This window comes from Puma concolor, chromosome A3 (assembly GCF_028749965.1).
Source record: "Puma concolor isolate L17-30 chromosome A3, mPumCon1.1.hap2, whole genome shotgun sequence".
NCBI classification, from domain to species: Eukaryota; Metazoa; Chordata; class Mammalia; order Carnivora; family Felidae; genus Puma; species Puma concolor.
Window position 1 is genome coordinate 77,587,087 of NC_141669.1, and position 18,893 is coordinate 77,605,979.

The 18,893-nt window shown below is 49.4% G+C and overlaps 2 protein-coding genes across 3 annotated transcripts in view; one reads left to right on the forward strand and one right to left on the reverse strand.

Moving 5' to 3' along the window:
• ABCG8 (ATP binding cassette subfamily G member 8) lies at positions 1–17,886 on the reverse strand. The gene is made up of 13 exons (XM_025932002.2): positions 17,702–17,886; positions 11,963–12,064; positions 10,640–10,790; positions 8,146–8,384; positions 7,493–7,625; positions 7,122–7,391; positions 4,562–4,724; positions 4,389–4,472; positions 3,300–3,499; positions 2,779–2,855; positions 1,796–2,063; positions 693–820; positions 1–607 (listed from the first exon to the last, which is right to left on the reverse strand). The coding sequence occupies exons 1-13, from the start codon at positions 17,762–17,764 to the stop codon at positions 470–472; spliced, it is 2,016 nt and encodes a 671-aa protein (XP_025787787.2). The 5' UTR covers positions 17,765–17,886; the 3' UTR covers positions 1–469.
• The window catches only part of ABCG5 (ATP binding cassette subfamily G member 5), a 33,473-nt gene continuing 32,443 nt past the window's right edge, over positions 17,864–18,893 (forward strand). Inside the window, exon 1 of one of the 2 annotated variants that reach the window (XM_086701211.1) lies at positions 17,864–18,295. In XM_086701211.1, the coding sequence (XP_086557337.1) occupies positions 18,150–18,295 (146 nt within the window). In that variant the 5' untranslated portion in view covers positions 17,864–18,149. The remainder of the gene's footprint in view (positions 18,296–18,893) is intronic. The other variant, XM_025932338.2, reaches the window with a different exon arrangement.

Sequence of the window (18,893 nt, forward strand, 5' to 3'; positions counted from 1 at the left end):
TATGTTTTAGGTCATCTTCTGTATTGAGAGTGACTTAACACAGAGTTTGAGGATCCTGGAAGACGAGGCCAAACATTTTGCTAGGCATTGTTATTGATTCCTATGGATCCTACCAGTTCTCACACAGCCTACTCAATTCATTCCTAACTCGCTCCCATCTTGCACTGAGTTGCCTATATAAATACATACGAAAAGGAAATAAATTAGCAACATTGTAGATGTCCCCAAGTATGGTTTTCATTCCCAGAAATCGCAAGCTCTGGCCAGTGATCAGAAATCCCCTTCCACTGTCTTTATTCTACTGCCATCCTGTGGCCAGCCTGTGCCACTGCACATTGAGGGCTGGTGTAGCTGAGCTCCCTGTGCTGTCCTCCTGGTGCCCGGGATGGGGCTCCTTGGGAGGAAGGAAAGGAGTACAGTTGAAGGGTCTTCTAGAGTCCCCACCAGCAAGCAGCAGTCTGGGCATGAATCACCAGTCTTGACTGGACTTCTGTTTGATGAATCTCAGGGCCACATAGTACAGGATCACAAAGCCACCACTGATGCCAATAAGGATGAGGTAGATGACGTAGAGCGGGTATGAGTTCAGGCCCATGGAGCTGAGGATCTGGGGACACAGACATCAGTAAACCCACTGAGAAGACGTTCAGATGAATGTTATCTTTTTAGAGTCAAAGGCCTCAGCTACTTACTACGTCTCCCCGGATAGGGATGGTGAGGTTGCCGACAGCCATGTGGTAAGTGTGCCCTTTAAACTGAATCTGCATCAGCCCTTCAAAACACCAGCGGAGGAAGGAGACTTTGGAAATCCAAGCGGGCACTGAAAATAGCGAGACTCATGTTATTCACATAGGCTAACCACCTGCTCCCTGGGAAACACTCCTGGAGACGGGGCCCTGGTGGCTCTTACGCAAGGGCAGCAAGGTTCCCGAGGGAGCAGGAGGGCAGGGAGAGGGCAAAAGGGCAAGAGGGGCAGCTTGGGACATGGATTGGGACAGAAGGGCCAAGTGGCTACAGGAGTCACCACACGTTTGATTGGTAACAATTTGAGAGAGTAACTTATTAAATGTCCCAGCATGTTCTCAGCTCCATGGAGGTACAACTGACATTTCTGAGTCTGTACCCTGACCCGATGGTGGTATCACAGAGCTAGGAGTAGGAGGAAGGAAAAAACTTGGCCCGAATGGTCAGGAAAGGCCTGGCAAAAGAGAGCAGCTGTGGAAATGGGGGAATGGCGCCCTACAGAGAAGAGCCTCACAGGCTCAGATGTGAGTGCATGGAGGGTGTTGGGGACTTCAGAAGAGCTAGGTGGAGGCAATGCAGAGTCAGCAGCCCTAACTAGAGGACTCAAGCAAAGCAGCAACATGGATTTCCGCCTTACAAAAAGCCCTTTCCATGGGCAAGGGTCGAGAGGGATGTGGAAGGATCAGGGTCACAGAGACCATAGCTGTGGTCTGACACCAGACAGTAAGGCCAGGGCTGGGGGAGATCAGGCAAGGCGACATCTGAGAAAGATGTGGGAGGCAGAATTGACCTGACTCCCAGGTGAATGTGGAGAGTGAGAGTCAAGGGTGGCCTCCAAGTGTCAGCTGAGGGATATGAGAAGGTGCCATCTGCACCCTCTCATGGAGACATTCCTTTGACACGCAGGACAGTTGGCAAGGATACCTGCTCCCAGAAAAAACAGGCTTTAAATGGATCTAAGTGATGAGTCCTCATCCCCAAGTGAATATAGGCTTCATCCAACCCCGGAAGGCCTCAAAAAGCTTGACCAGGGGAGGGGAGCACGCCTTACCTATCCACAGGTTATCCAAGCTTATCATGAAGCCCCCGGTGAGGTAGAAGGAGTTGTAGAGAGCATTCCCAAAGAAGGAGGATGTATGAAATGTGGGGAGCAGGGCAGCGGCACCCAGGGCCATGATCCTGCAGCAGAAGACCACCAGCCACACCAGCAGGAAGTGCAGTAGAAAGGGCTCCAGGCCCGGGCGCAGGTTAGCCAGCCAGTAGATGGGCATCCCATAGATTATGATGTAGACACAGTGCTCTGGAAGCTCCCCTAAGATCTGCAAAGAATAGCCCTTGCAAGGACGTGGAGCTAATGCCTTCATTGCCAATTGTTCTTTAAGAGTTTGAAGGTAGTGTAACCCTCAAGGATGTCAACCCTCCCTCCTGCTAATAGCCAGACTGAAGCAGGAGGGCCCGTGAGGGGCCCATGGGACCCTGGAACATGAGCTCACTGCTGGTTTCCCACTGCAGATGCCACGTGCTCCATCTGGGAGAGTTCAGAACAGTTTCCCCCGCGGAAGCAGCGTGGCCTGGTGAAAATGGCAGTTGTGTATCTATTCTCCTGTTTCAAAGTCCCCACCCTGCCTGCCCAGACCAAATAGCTGTGGGGCTTTGAGACAGCTGCATAACATTTCTGAGCCTCCACTTCCTGGAAGTAAGTACAGTAACACCTGCTGACCTGCTTCCTGGAGATGTGGGGAGACTGGAGAGGTAAAGTATGCTGGATGTTTCCCATCTTTTCTTTTCTTTTTTCAGATTTCTGCTGACCAGGAAAGTGTCACTCTTGGTCTACAGTCCTGGTCTTCGGGTAAATGTTTAAAAAATAGCAAGTCTCTGTAACCCCCTAGGGAACATGACAGCAGCAAGCATAGATGATGCATGGCCCCTGGTTCAGCAAAATACTACTCTGGAGCTTCTGTACAATGCAGTGTAGCTTTCTCTGTCCCTGCCCCCCCCCCACCTGGTAACTTGCTCTCAGCCCTGACCAGTCACCTTGGTAAAGAAATATGGACCAGCAGTGTACAGCCCGTCTTCTAGTTCATAGTAAAGCATTGCCCTCTCTGAGTGACCTAAAAACGGGGAGAAAAGGAGAATGAAAAAGTGACATTAATTTTCAGTGTTTCTGTTTTCGAGTCTCTTTTAGCACATTTGTAAATATTCCTGTGGCCTAAATGTGTCCTATTTTTAAAAAGCAGGCAGAGTTAAACCATCCTAATTTAAGGTGTTTGTAATTCTGTAACTTCTGAACTGCTGTCAAATATAAATCCCGCTATTATAGGAATGTCTAATACTGTTTGGCAATCTGTGTTCATTTGCATACTAATATTAATGTGCGAACCTTAAAAATCATCATCTTCTTTTATTTCACAATCATGGTGAAAACAGTCAGCAAACCCATTCTCCCCAGGAGTTTGGAGGAACAGAGGTCGGCCTTGGACCAGCTCAGAGGGGTGACTACCACCGTGTCCTCTGGTTGCTCCGGGTGTGGGTCACAGAGAGCAAGGCACACTCACATTTGGATATGACATCCAGAATCACGTTGAAAGGGATAAGAGCTCCAATCATGAACAAGAGGGCAGCTGTGTCCATAAAGGAGAGCTTGATGGCCCCATGGCCATAATAGAGGAACCCAATGACCAGGGACATCAGGCAGGCCTCTGCTGCATGGATGAGGAGAGTTGGCAGGTCTCGGAAATCGTTGAAAATCTGACGACTTAAAAAACAAGAGAGGTGCCAAGGGAATAACATACACCAGCCCCGTGACACTAGCAATGTCCTTCCGTCTATGCAGGGATGAAAGCCTCACTTTACTCTCTCATAAAATGGGGGAATAGCAGTACCCAATAGCAGTACCCCCCTCGCAAGGATTCTGAGGCTCAAATGAGATCGTGGATGAAATCATCTGTCTCACCGTATGTATATAATAAATAATTGTTACTTTACTGTCAGTGTATCAGCCTTGCAATTTTACTTAAACACATTATCTTAAGGAAATAGTGTGTAAAGATGCACCTACAAGGAAGTTTCTTGCAGTGTTACTTGTCATAGCATAAGCCTGAAAAAAATCTGACCATCAATATACAGTTTGCAGGAAAATGAATTATGGCTAGATTGGAATGCTGAGGAAGACCTAACCGGATGACAGGTACAGGCCTATTCTATGTGCAACCAAAAACAAAAAAATGGTTACAGAACCATATGCAGAGTATGATCCCACTTATGAATTACAATGCTTGTGTGCATGGGAATATCACCCACCAAACACTTGGGTCTCGTTTACTCTGAGGGCTGGCCTAACAGGAAACCTTCTCCTTCCACTGAGGTTCTCTTGTATTGTCTGAATTTTTCATAATGATCCTATGTAATTTCTACAATCATTCAGCCAGTAAGAACATTTTGATTTTGTTTAAAGAATAAAAGTAACAGGAGTGTTCTGTATTATACAGAGAGAGCTAGTGCTAGTCTTGACGATACTGGTTTTTAAAAATTCTACCTTTTGCTTTCTCCTTCAAATTCACTTTATATAGAAAGGGCTTAATTTGACACAATAAAGAGGTCTGGGATAGGGGAGGTGGTGGTGGGATGAAATGGCAGATAATTACCGGATCAGCATGGTGAACTGCTGCACAGGGCCAGGCAGCTCAGTGGAAGTCAGGGGCTGGTGAGTGTCCTGGGGGAGGGCCTGGCTGTCAAGAGGCAGAGGGTGTCATGGGACATGGGGGCGGCTGCCTTCTGCAAGGAGCTCTCCACCCAGAGCCGCCCTGGCCTGCCTTACCTCTCCAGGCAAGTGCCCTCACCCAGCTCCTTTGCCTCCGCTCTCCACAGAAAGTCATCGAAGCCACGAACTTTTTCTTGGAACACGGCTGCAAGGGACCAAGCCTTCTCCCTGGTGGCCACTTCCTGTTCTCTGCTTCGCCTGTCAATGCTAGTCAAGTCCACTGTAAGTAGAGGATGTGGGGCCATGTGTGGCCAGGTCTCTGCACCTGCTCACAGGTGAGGAGCTCACTGCAAGGCCAGCTCACAACACTGGTCAGCCCTTGGAGGTTCTGGGACATGCTCCCCACCCTGTGAGGGTGGACCATGAAGTGATGGGAAAAGCAGAGAGAGGCAGAGAGATACCCAGGGCTGGCCTCCCCCGTGCTGGGCCTAGCCACATCCACTTCAGGGGAAAGCTTGCTTCAGGGAAAAGGCAACAGCACAGGCCCTGTGGGCCCTGGCCTCCATCCCAACACCCAGGCTCATTATGGGGACATCCCTAGGACAGGACAGGACGCAGTGGGCCTTTGGAGCCAAAGGTCATGGCACAGTTATGCCTTGACTCCAGCTCAAGTCATTAAAGCTTGTGACAGGGACTCAGCCTTCCAGGTGTGCCTTCTACCCATGAGGGGAAGGGAGGCTGGCCATAGGACAGCTGGGAAGTCTGGGCACTGGGAAATTCTAGTTCTCACTGTAGATTAGTAATTTGGCTCCCTAAGCAACCTGTCTAGAAGGGGAGAATGTTTTGGCTGGAGGTTGCCAATGTCTGGCCAACTCTAAGCAGAGCTGTCACCGCCCTCCAGGGGAAGGAGCTGGCATGACCAGCTGGAGAACCAGGCTGCTGTGCACCCACCTCTATGTTACTTGTGGGGAGCATCTGGTAGTCCCAGCCACAGCTCTACTCTCATGGGGCTCCTGCGATGTCAGAAAGGCACATCCACCCAGTCACCACTAGGACCCTCCTGAACCCAGCCTCACTGCAGGCTGGAGGGTGGCTCACCTCCCTCCATTTCTCCTCTTAACCTCTGTCTCTTCCTTCCTACCATTTTCATGACATGTCCCATGGCAGCATAATGTCTAGGAGCGGTCTTGTAAAATGCAACATGTCTCCTCGATGTGCGGGGCTGTAGATCAGAACACCAGATTCTCTGGGTACTGCCAGGCCCTGTACCCCAGATTGGTAGGTGGTAGGCAAGAGCCCCCCACCAAAAGTGATAAAAATATAAAATAAAGAAAAACTTCTGTTCAGGTCTGTTCTAGGCATTTGACTTCTGGTAACCCCGCTCTGGAGTTACTGCATGTTACTCCCATGGCCAGGTTGACAGATGCCCTCTGCCCCCTTTATCTGGAAATGGCTAGCCTCAGGATGATACGCTGCCAGGAAGCCAAGCTGGCTCGTGAGCACTGGGAGGGAGGGTGACCTCTATGTGAGTTCACACGCTGTGAGTGCACAGGGGAAGGGCTGGCAGACTGGAGAGAGTCCCCCTGGGGTGGGGAAGAGCACTGGATGCTGACAGGAGGATGTGGGCCCAGGGCCAGGAGTCAAGTTGGGGGCTGGACACACTGGCTGGGAGTCCCAGTTCTGCGTCTTACAAATTCTCTGCCAAAGGTTTAACTCTTCAGACTTCCGTCTTCTCATCTGTATGGATGGAAATGGCCTTGGCCTGACAGGGCTGTGAGAGTCAAAGGGACACCCTCTGTAGCTTGGTGCCTTTGGGCCCAATGTCTGCCCTCAAGGACATGGTCCCTGTTGTCATGGTTATTGGTGAGGCCTTGCTACACTGGGCCATCTTGGGAGGAAGGCTGGGGCTCCAGGTGACATATTGGACAAGCCACAGCTACTGTCTCCCCGCCCCCTCCCCCCAGCCGCCCTGGTAAAGCTGTGTGGCCTGGCCAGCAGCCATGGCACGCCTCAGCATTCAGGGTCCAGGGATCTGCTTTCAGGTCACACACCTGTAAAGGCAACTATCTCTCCAGGAATGAAGGAACTATCTCTCCAGGAACTAGCTTCCGCTTTCCCTGAGGGCTATATGATTGAGGGCTCAGGACCCTCAGCAGGAAGGCCTTTCTGGGGGTGACAAAGCAATTTTCAGACCTAGTGCCTCATTGACCAAGACCTCCAAAAGGCCCTGAACTCTCCGGGCCCTGGGGTCCCTCCACCATGCAGTGCTTTCAGGCTCCCTGCCTCTGTGGGGGCACCAGGGCACAGCTTGAAGATTTCCTGGTGGCCTCCTAACCTTAGGTATCCTAAATTTCCCTAAAGAGTCTGAATAAAGACCACAATTCTAGAAAATTGATCCAAACCCTCTTGAATTCTATCCCCCCATCACCCGCTTTGGAACTCACAGGTTTCTTATCATGCACACAAGAGTGGCTATGTCAGAAGCAGGATTTTCTTGGGCCCTTGTTTCTAGTATTTGATACTCGGCAAAGTGACACACATTCTCCAGCCCGCTGGGCCGCCCTGCTCCTATATCCTACTCCCCTGAAACCTCTGAGAGCTTCCCTCCGAAGCTCTCCATCAGGCCCTGGTGGGGCTTCGGGGGGAGGAGGGATGGGGGCGCTGCTTGGGGGCTCACCATAGAAGTCTGCAGGGTTGCTGTAGCGAGGACAGGGGTGGCCGATGGCTGTGAAATACTGCACCATGTGCTGGGCTGCCCCCAAGTAGATGGTGGTGCCGGACGTCATCAGGAGGACCAAATCAAAAAGCCTGAAAATGTCAGACCGAGGCTGGTGGAGGGAGATGAGCACCAACCGGTTGCCTTTGGCCAGGCGGTACAGCGTTTTCACCAGGTTGTGGGCCGTGAAGCTGTCGAGGCCGGAGGTGGGCTCATCCAGAATGAGGATTCCTTCCCAGCGGAGACAGGGGCCTAGTGAGCCGGCAGGACTGTGGCCGGTGGGAGCCAAGCCACTGGGGCGCCTCTGTCCAGCCTCCTCCCCGCCCCCTCACCTGGGTTCCACAGGAGCTGCACCGCGATGCTGACTCTGCGCCGCTCGCCCCCAGACACGCCCCGCACGTACGCGTTGCCCACGCGCGTGTGGGCGCACTGGCGCAGGCGCAGCTCCGCAATCACGTCGTCCACCTGCGCGGGAGGACCCAGCTTTAGGCGCGGCGCTGCCCGCCTCGCTCCGGGTTACGTGGGTGCTGTCCTGGAGTAGAAAGCGGCTGCCCACCCTTGCCCCCCGCCCCACCCCCTCCGGGTGGGTTTGTGCTGTAGGCTTCGCTGCCCCATGCAGTGTTTGCTCCCGCATTTTTTTTGCATATCCTGACTGGCTCTCACGCGCCGAGGGCGGCGCCATGTTGGGAACGTGGCCGCGACCTGGGGACAGGACAGCAGGGCACTCTGCCCACACGGAGGACCGGAAAACAGGTAGACACTCCTCTCACATTTTGTCCTGTGCGGTGAAGGGACCCGGCCAGGGCGTAGGCGGCTTACAGAAGGATGTGGGGTTTAAAGGCGGACAGAGGGCAGGGTACCGATGGAAGGATGGCGAGCTGGGCTGCTCAGAGTTGACCTGTGACTGGGCCCTGAGGCAGGGGGGGAGGGTCGACAGGGGGAAGGATGTCATGGCTTCTTGGGGTCACCAGAGTCAGGCAGTTACCCTTTTGTCACGCTGGGCCTGGGAGAAGGTTCTGGGCAGGCGTAGCTGGGCAACAAAAGCCAGGGTCTCGCGGACGGTTAGGTTGGGGAGCAGGTGGTCGTGCTGGCGCACGTGGGCCACATACTTCCTCACGAGCTGAGGCGTGCTGGGCTGCCCGTTGATCCAGATTTGACCTGACTTAATTTTGCCGCCGTGGCCTCTCCCGGTGATCACGTCCAGCAAAGAGGCTCTCCCACACCCTGCGAAGCCACCAGAGACCTCCTGAGAGCAGAGCTGCGGGGGCTAGCCTGGAAGCCCTGGCTGCCCGCACACTCTTTCAGCCACCCTGGACTTCTCTGTCCTTTCAGAAGTGACCAAGGCCCTAGAGAAAGTGGCACAGCTCTTGGACCCGGATGGGTCAGCCTCAGCACCTGGAGCTCCAGGGCTTTCACCTGCAGCCATCTTGAGCACCTTTGGGGAGCTGGAGGTACATTAATGTCGGGGGTTCAAGCCGCTCAACTAGCGGATCCAGGCTCTGAGATGGCAGGGGACTTTGTCAGTATTCACAGGGACACTGGGATTCCCAGTCCCAAGTGGGAAGTCCACTTTCCTAAACAGCACTTTAGGAGAGGTGTGGGTGGCCTTTGCTGTGGAGACCGCCTAGTGCAACTGGAGAGACCTTCCATGAATCAGGAGAGAACACCAAAGGCATTCAGTTGGCTGGAATCTCCAATTCCGTAAACTTCTTCATTGGCAAACACTGCTGCCACTACTGCTGATTCTACAGAAGCAGCCAAAATGCCTGAGGCTGTTTGGATTTATTATAAATTATGATGAATCTTCATTATTTGTTTTATTTGTTAAGCCTCAGGAAGTATAATTGATAAGTTATAAGTTTTAAATTTAACTTTATAAGTTTTTATAAAAAAAGTTTTTATAAAAGTTTATAAATTAACTTTTTAATTTAACTTATAAGTTTAAAAAAAAAGTTTATTTATTTTGAGAGAGAAGAAGAAAGAGAGCACAGGAGGGACAGTGAGAGAGGGAGAGAGAGAGAATCCCAAGCAGGCTGCACACTAGTGGTGCAGAGCCTGATGTGGGGCTCGAACTCACAAACCATGAGATCATTGCCTGACCCAAAACCAAGAGCAGCTGCTTAACTGACTGAGCCACCCAGGTGCCCCTAATTGATAAGTGTTTCTAAGCAATCATTTAAATAATTTCAGTCAAGTAAATCTGAAGCTAAACAACACTGAACCTAGAGTCAAGAGTCCTGGAGACTGCTCAGCCTCTCCAAACTTCACTTGCCTCAGGGATGCTAACAGCTGCAGAGTCCTGTGTAGCGAGTATTAATTGTGGGGACTCTTAGGCTTTATGGAAGTGCCTTGGAAGGCCCGTGTATCTCCCAGATTCTCAGTTCATGAAGAAAAGCAAATATAACAGGAAAAGCCACCAGGAGTTACAAACAAAAACAAAATTGGCTTCTGAAGTGTCTGTTTTCTTTTTTAGATAAGAATTGCAGAGGCAGAGCCAAAAGTGGGCAGGACTTGACCTATGGTGTTATTTCAGTTACAAAGTGCATTGACATACATTATCTTGTTTGATCTTTGGTTAGACAATAAACAGAATTTTCTTATCGGAAGACTAAAAAATTGGAGATGTTCAAAAGTTCAGTAATCTTTACTTCTGGAAATGATTAATTAAAAAGAATAAAGTGTTCTGTCTAACACCATCTAAAAGAGAAACACCTTGATATGAGAATCAGAAGACCAAAGTTCTAGTTCCAGCTCTGCATTAAATGTATGCCCTTAGGTGAATCACTCACTTTGTCTAGACTTTAGTCTCCCCCTCTGTTAAATGAAGGTGTTCATATGTTGGGGTGGGGGACAGGAGGACACTCTAGAAATACTGAGGACCAGATAACTTAAAAACCCTCCATTAAAGAGGCTTCCAGACTGGTAAGGAGAAAGAAATAATACAGTGGAGAGAGTGAACACCATTCTCCAAGACCCCTTTCAGCTTTAGCATTGCATAATTTTAAGTTTGGCTTGCAGAAGTCACTCTGAGGCACTCCAAGATTCTGGATCTTTGCAGATGGTTGAAGGCTGCACTAAGACTTGGAGGGACTCTCAAAGAAGTGGGAGCTGTGGTGGGTGCTGTGCCTACCAGGTTGTGGGAGAAGAGTGAATGAATGCCCCTGGCATGGAAGAGTCCCCTGAGAAGAACATTCAATTCTGAAGATCTTAGAAAGGTTTTTGCTCTGGATGCAGCTTCAAGAGTCACACTCATGATTCATAATGATGGCAGCTATCTGACAGCTAGTAAATGGAGGGACTTGAACTGGGATTTGAACCCAGGTCCACCTGACCCAGAACCTGTGCTTCTCACCCAATCTGCTGTGGTTATTCTACTAGTCAGCAAAGAATTCTGTGAGAAGCATCCATCTGTCTGAGGGACCATTCTGCATTCCAGAAGAGACAGAACCCATCGCCTCACTGTTTGCCCTTAATGGTACCTGAGCTCCCTATGATGGCCAGCATCTGCCCACTCCTCACTTTGAAGCTCAGATTTTGGATGCCCAGCTCACAAGAATCCTTGTGAGATGCCCAAGGCATCTTGAATTGAGCCAGCTTCTCAAACCAGGGCACCTGGGAGTCCATGTCCACCTGTGGGGAGATATTGCAAGGTTCTTCAGAGGGCTGAATAGAGGGTTTCAGCAACTTCTGTTCAACTGTACAGAAGACATCCTCCTGCTGTTGCAGAAAAGGCCTAAGGGGCCCCCACCTACCATGCTGAGAACCTGAAGCTGCCATTTCCAAGTCTGAAGTTAAGACATGGGAAGCATGTGTAATAGCAGAATGGAAATGAAAACATAAAGCAAAACAATGTCTTCAGTTCTTCAGTTAATGATAATTTACTAATGATTTGTTAAATGTTTATTACGTGCAAGGCATTGTGTAAATCTCTTTCTATTATCTCATTCAGTCCTCCTTGCAGACCTATAACATAGGTACCATTATAATCGCTGTTTTACAGGTGAGGCTCAGAGCAGTTACTTTTTCAAGGTCGCACAGCTAACAAGTGGCAGAACAGAAAATGCTTATGGTGAGGCTCATTAGCTTGTCCTAATTCACATTCACAGGAGGCCAGAGTTGGGCCTCTGAAGTTTACCATTCTGCCCCCCCCAGCGTATTCCATCTGAACTGCCAGGGGTCTACCCCCAAGGAGGTCTGGTAAATGGGGTCTTGAATCTGACCAGGGGGGCCTTCAGAGCCTCTGAAAGGCCAGGAGTCCTTGCACTTTGGATCTTTTATTAGCTCCAGGGACAGTGTACTTTGCAAGCAAACAAATAACAAAACACGAAGCTGGTGAAACCTGAAAGTCTATAGTTTAGTGAAACCTGAAAGTCTGTAGTTTAGCGAATAGCGTCACGGCATTGTTAATTTCTTGGTTTTCATTATTTTGCTCTGGGTATGCAAGATGTTAACATCAGGGGAAGTTGGGCAAAGGTTACATGGAAACTCTGTACTGTTTTTGTAACTATCCCAAAAGTCTAAACTTACTTCAAAATCTGAAGTTAAAGTTGGAGAGATTTGTTTTTTCCCCAACAGGGTCACATAATTTCTTTATGTTTTAACAGAGGTCTTTTCTCTAATGCCTCTCAACTTCCAGCTACAGTATGTATAGCTGAAGGAAGTCTTGAGGTACTTTCACCCAACATGTGAGGCATCAGCTTGGCAGAGGGCCCTCAGGATGGGCTCACCCTTACCTTCCACTTGGGGAATCATTTGGCCTTCCCTGCCCACTCCTCCCACCTTGTCCTCAGGTATGCCTCTACCTGGTAGCTGAGATCCTGGACCTCCAAGGTGTTGGACTGGCCACTGTAGGTGAAGTATAGGCTGTTGTCATTTTCAGAGGAGAACAAGCTGTCCTGGAGGCCCTGCTGAGAAACATGACAGGTGAGGGGCTTCTTCAAAAGCCACTTAGGACTTAGGAGAAAACAGGGAGGAGACCCAAGAGGTGAGAGCTAGCAGCAGCTAGTGTGGTTGAGATCCTGAACTGGCAACATGGGTTTAAGCAGATAGAGCCCAAGGGCTCTGAGAAAATAGGAGCATCCGTGAGGGCAATCTTTTTTTCCCTTCAGAGGGAGCTTTGCGGCTTCCCTTTAGCACAGCTCCTGGCTCCAGAGAACCTCAACCCCAAATTGGTGGAGCCCGAACCCAGGCACCCTATGGTGGATGAGACCCAGACTCTGGACTAGAGAGAGCTTTGTGAGCTGCTATGCTTTGGGGAGACCTTAGCTGGGGCTTGTCCTTAACTTTTCCCTGCCTCTGACTTACTATTTCCTGATGCCAAAGAGACTTCACATGCCTGGTATGTGAAGGGATACAGCTATCAAAAAACTAGTGTTCAATATTTGGAAGACACAATCCTTAGAAAAGTTGCATCTTGGGGCACCTGGGTGGCACAGTCGGTTAAATGTCCGACTTCATCCAGGTCACGATCTCGCGGTCCGTGAGTTCGAGCTCCACGTCGGGCTCTGGGCTGATGGCTCAGAGCCTGGAGCCTGTGTCCGATTCTGTGTCTCCCTCTCTCTCTGCCCCTCCCCTGTTCATGCTCTGTCTCTCTCTGTCCCAAAAATAAATAAACGTTGAAAAAAAATTTAAAAAAAAAAAAGCATCTTATTCTAACGAAGAGTATTCTAATGAGGATGATTTTGGAAGAAGCACCATTGTTATGTCATCATCATTGTCAATATCTTGTTGCTGTTGTTGGAGTGATGTTGTATTTGTACATCAAGTAAATCGATGTTTTGTGATATCGCTGATACCTTTGAATGGTATTAGCTATCAGCATATCTAAATTCCTTCTATTTTATCAATTCAGTCATTTAAATTATTGAGGCTCCCCCAGAAGAAGAACCTGCCTACTAACATTTCCATTTTTATTTTATTATTTTTTTCATGTTTATTTTATTTTTATTTATTTTTTTTAATGTTTATTTTTGACAGAGAGAGAGAGAGAGAGAGACAGAGCATGAGTGGGGGAGGGGCAGAGAGACACAGAATCTGAACGAAGCAGGCTCCAGGCTCTGAGCTGTCAGCACAGAGCCCGACACGGGGCTCGAACTCACAGACTGTGAGATCATGACCTGAGCCGAAGTCAGACACTCAAAGCGACTGAGCCACCCGGGCACCCCTTTAATGTTTATTTTTGAGAGAGCGACAGAGCATGAGTGGGGAAGGGCAGAGAGAGAGGGAGACAGAATCTGAAGCAGGCTTCAGGCTCTGAGCTGTCCTCATAGAGCCTGACGTGGGGCTCAAACTCACGAGCCATGAGATCATGACCTGAGCCAAAGTCAGACACTTAACTGACTGAGCCACCCAGGTGCCCATCAGGTTTCCGTTTTTAAATGCATGCAATTTTTCCTTTTGTTTCTTAGTGCAGGAAAAAGTGTATTTTTTAACAAGTTCCAGTTGACCCCATGATGTTTCCTCCTCAGAGCTGCCACTCACGCACTGATGTGTTCAGTCAAGTAAGCAAGCAAGCATCCAATACTTATTGGGAGCCCACATGATGCTACAAGTTTGGAGTTTGGGATATGACAGTGAAAAAGATGGTTCTCTGAGAAACTTAAACTTTTTATTGAGGTAAAATTGGCATATAACATTATGTTAGTGTCAGGTGCACAACACAACAATTTAAGATTTGTGTACACTGCAAAGTCACTACAATATGTGTAGTTACCATCTGTCATCATGCAAAGAAACTTAGATTAAAAAAATTTTTTTTAGTGTTTATTTTTGAGAGAGAGACAGAGACAGAATGTGAGCAGGGGAGGGGCAGAGAGGGAGACCCAGAATCCAAAGTAGGCTCCAGGCTTTGAGCTGTCAGCACAGAGCCTGATGCAGGGCTCAAACCCACAAACCATGAGATCATGACCTGAGCCAAAGTCAGATGCCCAACCAACTGAGCTACCCAGGTGCCCTAGAAAAGCTTAGATTTTAATGAATGGGACAGGTGGTCAAGATGGAGCAAGACAGGCCAGGTGTAGAGCAGGCTGACCTCAAGCATCCATTCAGGGTATGTTTATACTGTGTACACAATGCCTACATGTGCTTTGTGTGAAAATAAAATGACTTACATTATGTGAAAATAGCCTCCAAAAGTCTCTGTCAAACTTCCCCTGTAGTGGCAGAGGTCAGAAGTCCTTGGAAAGGACCACAGAAATGGAGGATCAATACAGTGATCATCTATGACAGTAACTATCAGTGAGTAGTCCCCAGAATTGCAGGGCAGTATGAAAACAGCAGACCATGGCTACTTATCTTATGATGTTAGAATTATTACCATAAAGATCCTAAATTATACAGAAGAAACTGGGAAACGTGAATACCTACTTTAGCAGAAGGGCTATCTCTGTGGAATAGAGAGGAATGCAAGAGAGAAGGGTACAGGGAAGAACGAGGGGAGTGAACTTCACAGTTCTTGGTAGTTAAGTTGCAGGTACATAAGAGTTCACTGTTTTTTCAGCTGATCTGAACTATCTCAAAGTTTGTTTTCCATCTAAGAGGATGAACCTTTGAGTAGAACTCCAGAGTAGTACTCCCACCTAGCCCCTCAAGTGCCAATGCCTCCAAGGCAGGAGCTGGCTATGGAGATGGAGGAGGGGTGAAGGTCTGTGCCCTCAGAGATGGAAAGGGAGATCTCTCCTGGGGGAGATCAAGGCCAGCTACAGAAGGTGCTGAATTTCAGGCAGGTCAACCCTGCACCTGACCCTTGCTCACCACTTCCACCACTAGCACTCACACTGCCTAGTTTCTCCATTTAATTCTACTAAACTGTCAGAAATTCTGGCAATTACTGAGAGACTCATTGAGCTAACATAAGATGCTTATTTGTTTGGTTATAAAAAGTAAACATCTGCAGGAGGGACATTAAGTCAATTGATATAAGATATGACTCAGCTCAGAAATTGCTTCTTTGAACTAACACCTGGCCAGGTTATATTTCAAGTGGAGGGGCAGCTAAGAAAGGGACATTGGACATTTTGGGCTCTGGAGCAATATGTGCAGGTGACCTAATGCCTGAGTGGGTTCCACTTTCCAGATAAGTGCTTTGGAAAGGTGGACCATGCTGGGGCCCTGGGGAAAGAGGTGTCACAATAGGAAGACAGATAAAAGGAAGGAAAGAGGTGCTCCCTGTTGCTGGGGGGTGGGCAGTACCCCCTCATCTTAGGCTAAGTAGGCTGGGCACAGGCAGCCAGGGACCTCAGCTGCCATCAAGGGACCATGACTTCTGGGTCACCTATAGTTGGTTAAGCAGCCGACTTTGGCTCAGGTCGTGATCTCCTGGTTCGTGGGTTTGAGCCCTGCCTCCAGCTCTGTGCTGACAACTCAGAACTTGGAGCCTGCTTTGGATTCTGTGACTCCCTCTCTCTCTGCCCCTCCCTGGCTCGTGCTCTGTTTCTCTTTCTCAAAAATAACGTTAAAAATAAAAAGGGGGGATTGTGATTTCCTGGAGCTACACATGCAGCACAACTTTCAGAGGAAGAGAATTCATTTCTGGGTTGGAGACCGCCTCTGCTCCATTTTTAAGTATTTCCTTGACTCCCAGGATGGATTTGTTAGGTTTTGAGGTTTTGACAAATTCTCTGTATTTTTCAAATACTTAAATATCTATTCAGTTGACATCTTAATCAGTATGACTGTCAGAATATCACTTAAATTTCTGACAGGTGACATCCAAAAAAGCAAAAGCAGGTTTATTTGTAGGTAACCTGTTCAGCTCCTGCTGGGCTACATTGTAATTTCTCCTTGTATTAACTTCTGATCAAATGCCTGAGTCAGAAGCACAAATTAGAAGGGAACTTAGGGAGCACAGAGCCCAAGTTCCTTTTTCTAAGATGAGGAATCCATGCCCTTGAGTAGTAGTGATGTGCTGATGACTCAGTGTCTGTGCAAAAACATGCAGGGTTTGTTCTTGGCTGAGGGGATGAGCCTGGGCCTTTATTAAAATGCTCAGACCAGATCTTACACATCTTTGTCCTGAGGACTGAGCCCCTCTAGTCCTCCTCTGGCCACACTCCTGCCCATGGACTGTGGGCCAAGGGCACTTGCCACTCCAGGCACCCCAGGCCCAAGGGGCATTTGTCTGTGGAGAGCGAATGGAATGTGGGTAGGCAGGATGGCGTGACCACATAGGGGTGTGTGAGTCACATGTTCCACTAGGGGTGTGCAGAGAAGGGGGACAGACTGTAGCACAGGGGTGGGCAGAGAAGGGTACAGAGAAGGGAGCCAGAAGCCGGCTCCCCTGTGCCACCACATTCTAGCTGCTGCTCCAAAAGGCCCTAGGATTTCTAAACTTACATTTGGCCTTTCAGGTTGTGAGGAAGGTATGTCAAAATAGGAAGATAAAAACTTAACAGTTCTTAGCTTGATAACTTTAAAATAACTAGACATAAGATATGTATCCCTCATCCATCCTCTTGTTCTAGGTGCCATATTTGTTGGGGGAAGATTATCACTTGGAACCTTGAGTTACAGAATTGGAGAAAAGGAAATTGGAAATGGCAGGCTTTCCCAGATGTTGGATTTGGGCAGTTATTTGCATTCCATGCTGTGGTAGCTGATTTGTCAGCCTTTTAGGCAGAAAATGTCCCCAAAGCCATTACTGACTTTATATACTGTTCAGGCTGTGAGCACTGCAGTCAGCTCCTACGAGGCATTTCTCGGCAGGAGCTGGCCATGTTCCCAGATCAGAGCTGGCTATTAGTTATGGCTGCAGGGCAGACTAGGAATGGACTGGGTTGAAGTCCTATCCTAGCAGGTGAGGACAGACCAACTGGCCCGTGGCCTTCCCTTTTGGGTGTGGAGTCCGCAGACCTTTCTTGTCTTTCTCTCCCTCCTCCCCACAGCAGGCAAGATGGAAAGGTGGGCTGGGATGAGGTGGGGTGCTTCCTTTCTGTCTTCCAGTTTAGCCTCCTGCTTCAAATCCCACCCACATCCTTACTTTAGTCAAAGGCCATTTCTCAAGTAAACATTTCTCCATGTAACTTGGGTGGAGAACTTGTACCCCAACCTCTTGGCCCCCTGACTTGCTGTCTGTCCCTTTCACCTCTTTCTGGGGTCTTATATCTGCCTGTTGTGGTCATGTTATTGTTATTCCCATAAAAGTTGCCTGCCATCATATGTCATCAGTTTACTGCCTCTGAGACTCTGAGCCTGACAGACACACAGATGAAGGAAACACTGCAGAGTCCCCGGTGTGTGTGAACACATCTCTGTTTGGAGTCTCATTCAGAAAAAGCTGCATCAGCCCAAGTAACAAACAGGAACATCATTTCCCTGTAGGAGTGTGCCTTAGGGCAGGAAGTGACCTCAGAGACCCCCCACCCACCCCTGACCCCTGAATCCCTTCCCCTCAGCCCTTTGATGCCTAGGAAGTAGAGTCCTGCTGCCATGTTCTCCCTCTGCTTGTGGTCCTGGTGGTGAGTTAAAACAAAGTTCTGGAGAGAGGAAAGAAAGGTCTGATTTGCCCCCAACCCCCATGACTGAGGTGACTGCCCATCACTCACGGAGGCATCCTGGGGAGCAGCCCTGTTCCGCAGCCCTCTGTCTTCTGGGACTGTCTCAGCCATGGGGCCCAGCGGTGTCTGTGCCACTTTGCTGAGGCTTCCTTCACCTTAGCTGCTACCTGACTGTGCCAGTGTTTTCTCTTTCTCAGAGTTGGGCAATATCTGGCCCTGGTTCACTGTGCCTCCCAGCACTCCTCTCAGGCAGGCCCTCCTACAAACACAGGCTGTGTGTTCTGCCTGCTGCCAAGATAGTGCACATGCTCTGGGTAAAGGTACATCAGATAATGGCATCCGTGGCCAAACCCCAGTCCAGCTGCTGCAAAGGTCTGGAGAGGGACTCCAGAGCCCTGTGAGGAACAAGCAGGGCACTGTGCTGCTCACTCCTCTGTTGGGGCTCCCCCAGGAAGGGTCCGGCCACCCAAAAATTCACCTCTTCTGCCTCTTGGCCATGACTGAACTCCCATCTCTGACCTCTGTGGGGTCCTTGGGGCTCCAAGTAAACAGTGGCCCCCAGAGCTCCCCAGAGGAGGTTCCTACAGCTTGTTCAAGGCCTCGACACAGCCTGGGCATTCTCCATGCCTCCTACAGTGTCAGGTAAGGTTGATGCCTCTTCTTCCTGCTGGGAACTTGAGGCTGGGCTTTGTTTTTGTGGTCATGGCCTGAGGTGAGTGGGCCTCTCACACCCTCTGCTGGCTTTCCTTGCTAACGGGGAGCATACATGGAGGCTTTGGGCTCCCTCAGTGGATCAGGGTGGAGAGAGGAGAGGGGAAGGGCTGCCAGTGGTAAATGAACAATGGTGAATGGCCCCCCTCTTGCCCATGGCAGGACATGGAAGCTCTAACAGTGAGGCAGCTGTGCTCTGCCATGTGCCCAAGCTTTGGGCCTCTTACCCCTTCCTTTGTGTTCCCCCGTGTACAGCCTGCCCCATGGGGATGGAGAGGGCTTGGGGAATACTTACAACACAAACGGTAATGAAGTCTGGTGAAGGAACACAGGATCAACTAAAGGAATAAACAGTGTCCTTTTTGCTATGTCCCACCCACCCAGCCAGAGAGAGCTGGTATTCAGAGCAGCTCCCAGGCAGGCGTTTTACACAGATGAGCTTTCTCGGTTACTACCTGCCAGCGTCCACAGAAAGGGGCACTGAACCGCAACCACACTTAAGAGAGAGGCACTGAACCCCAACCACATT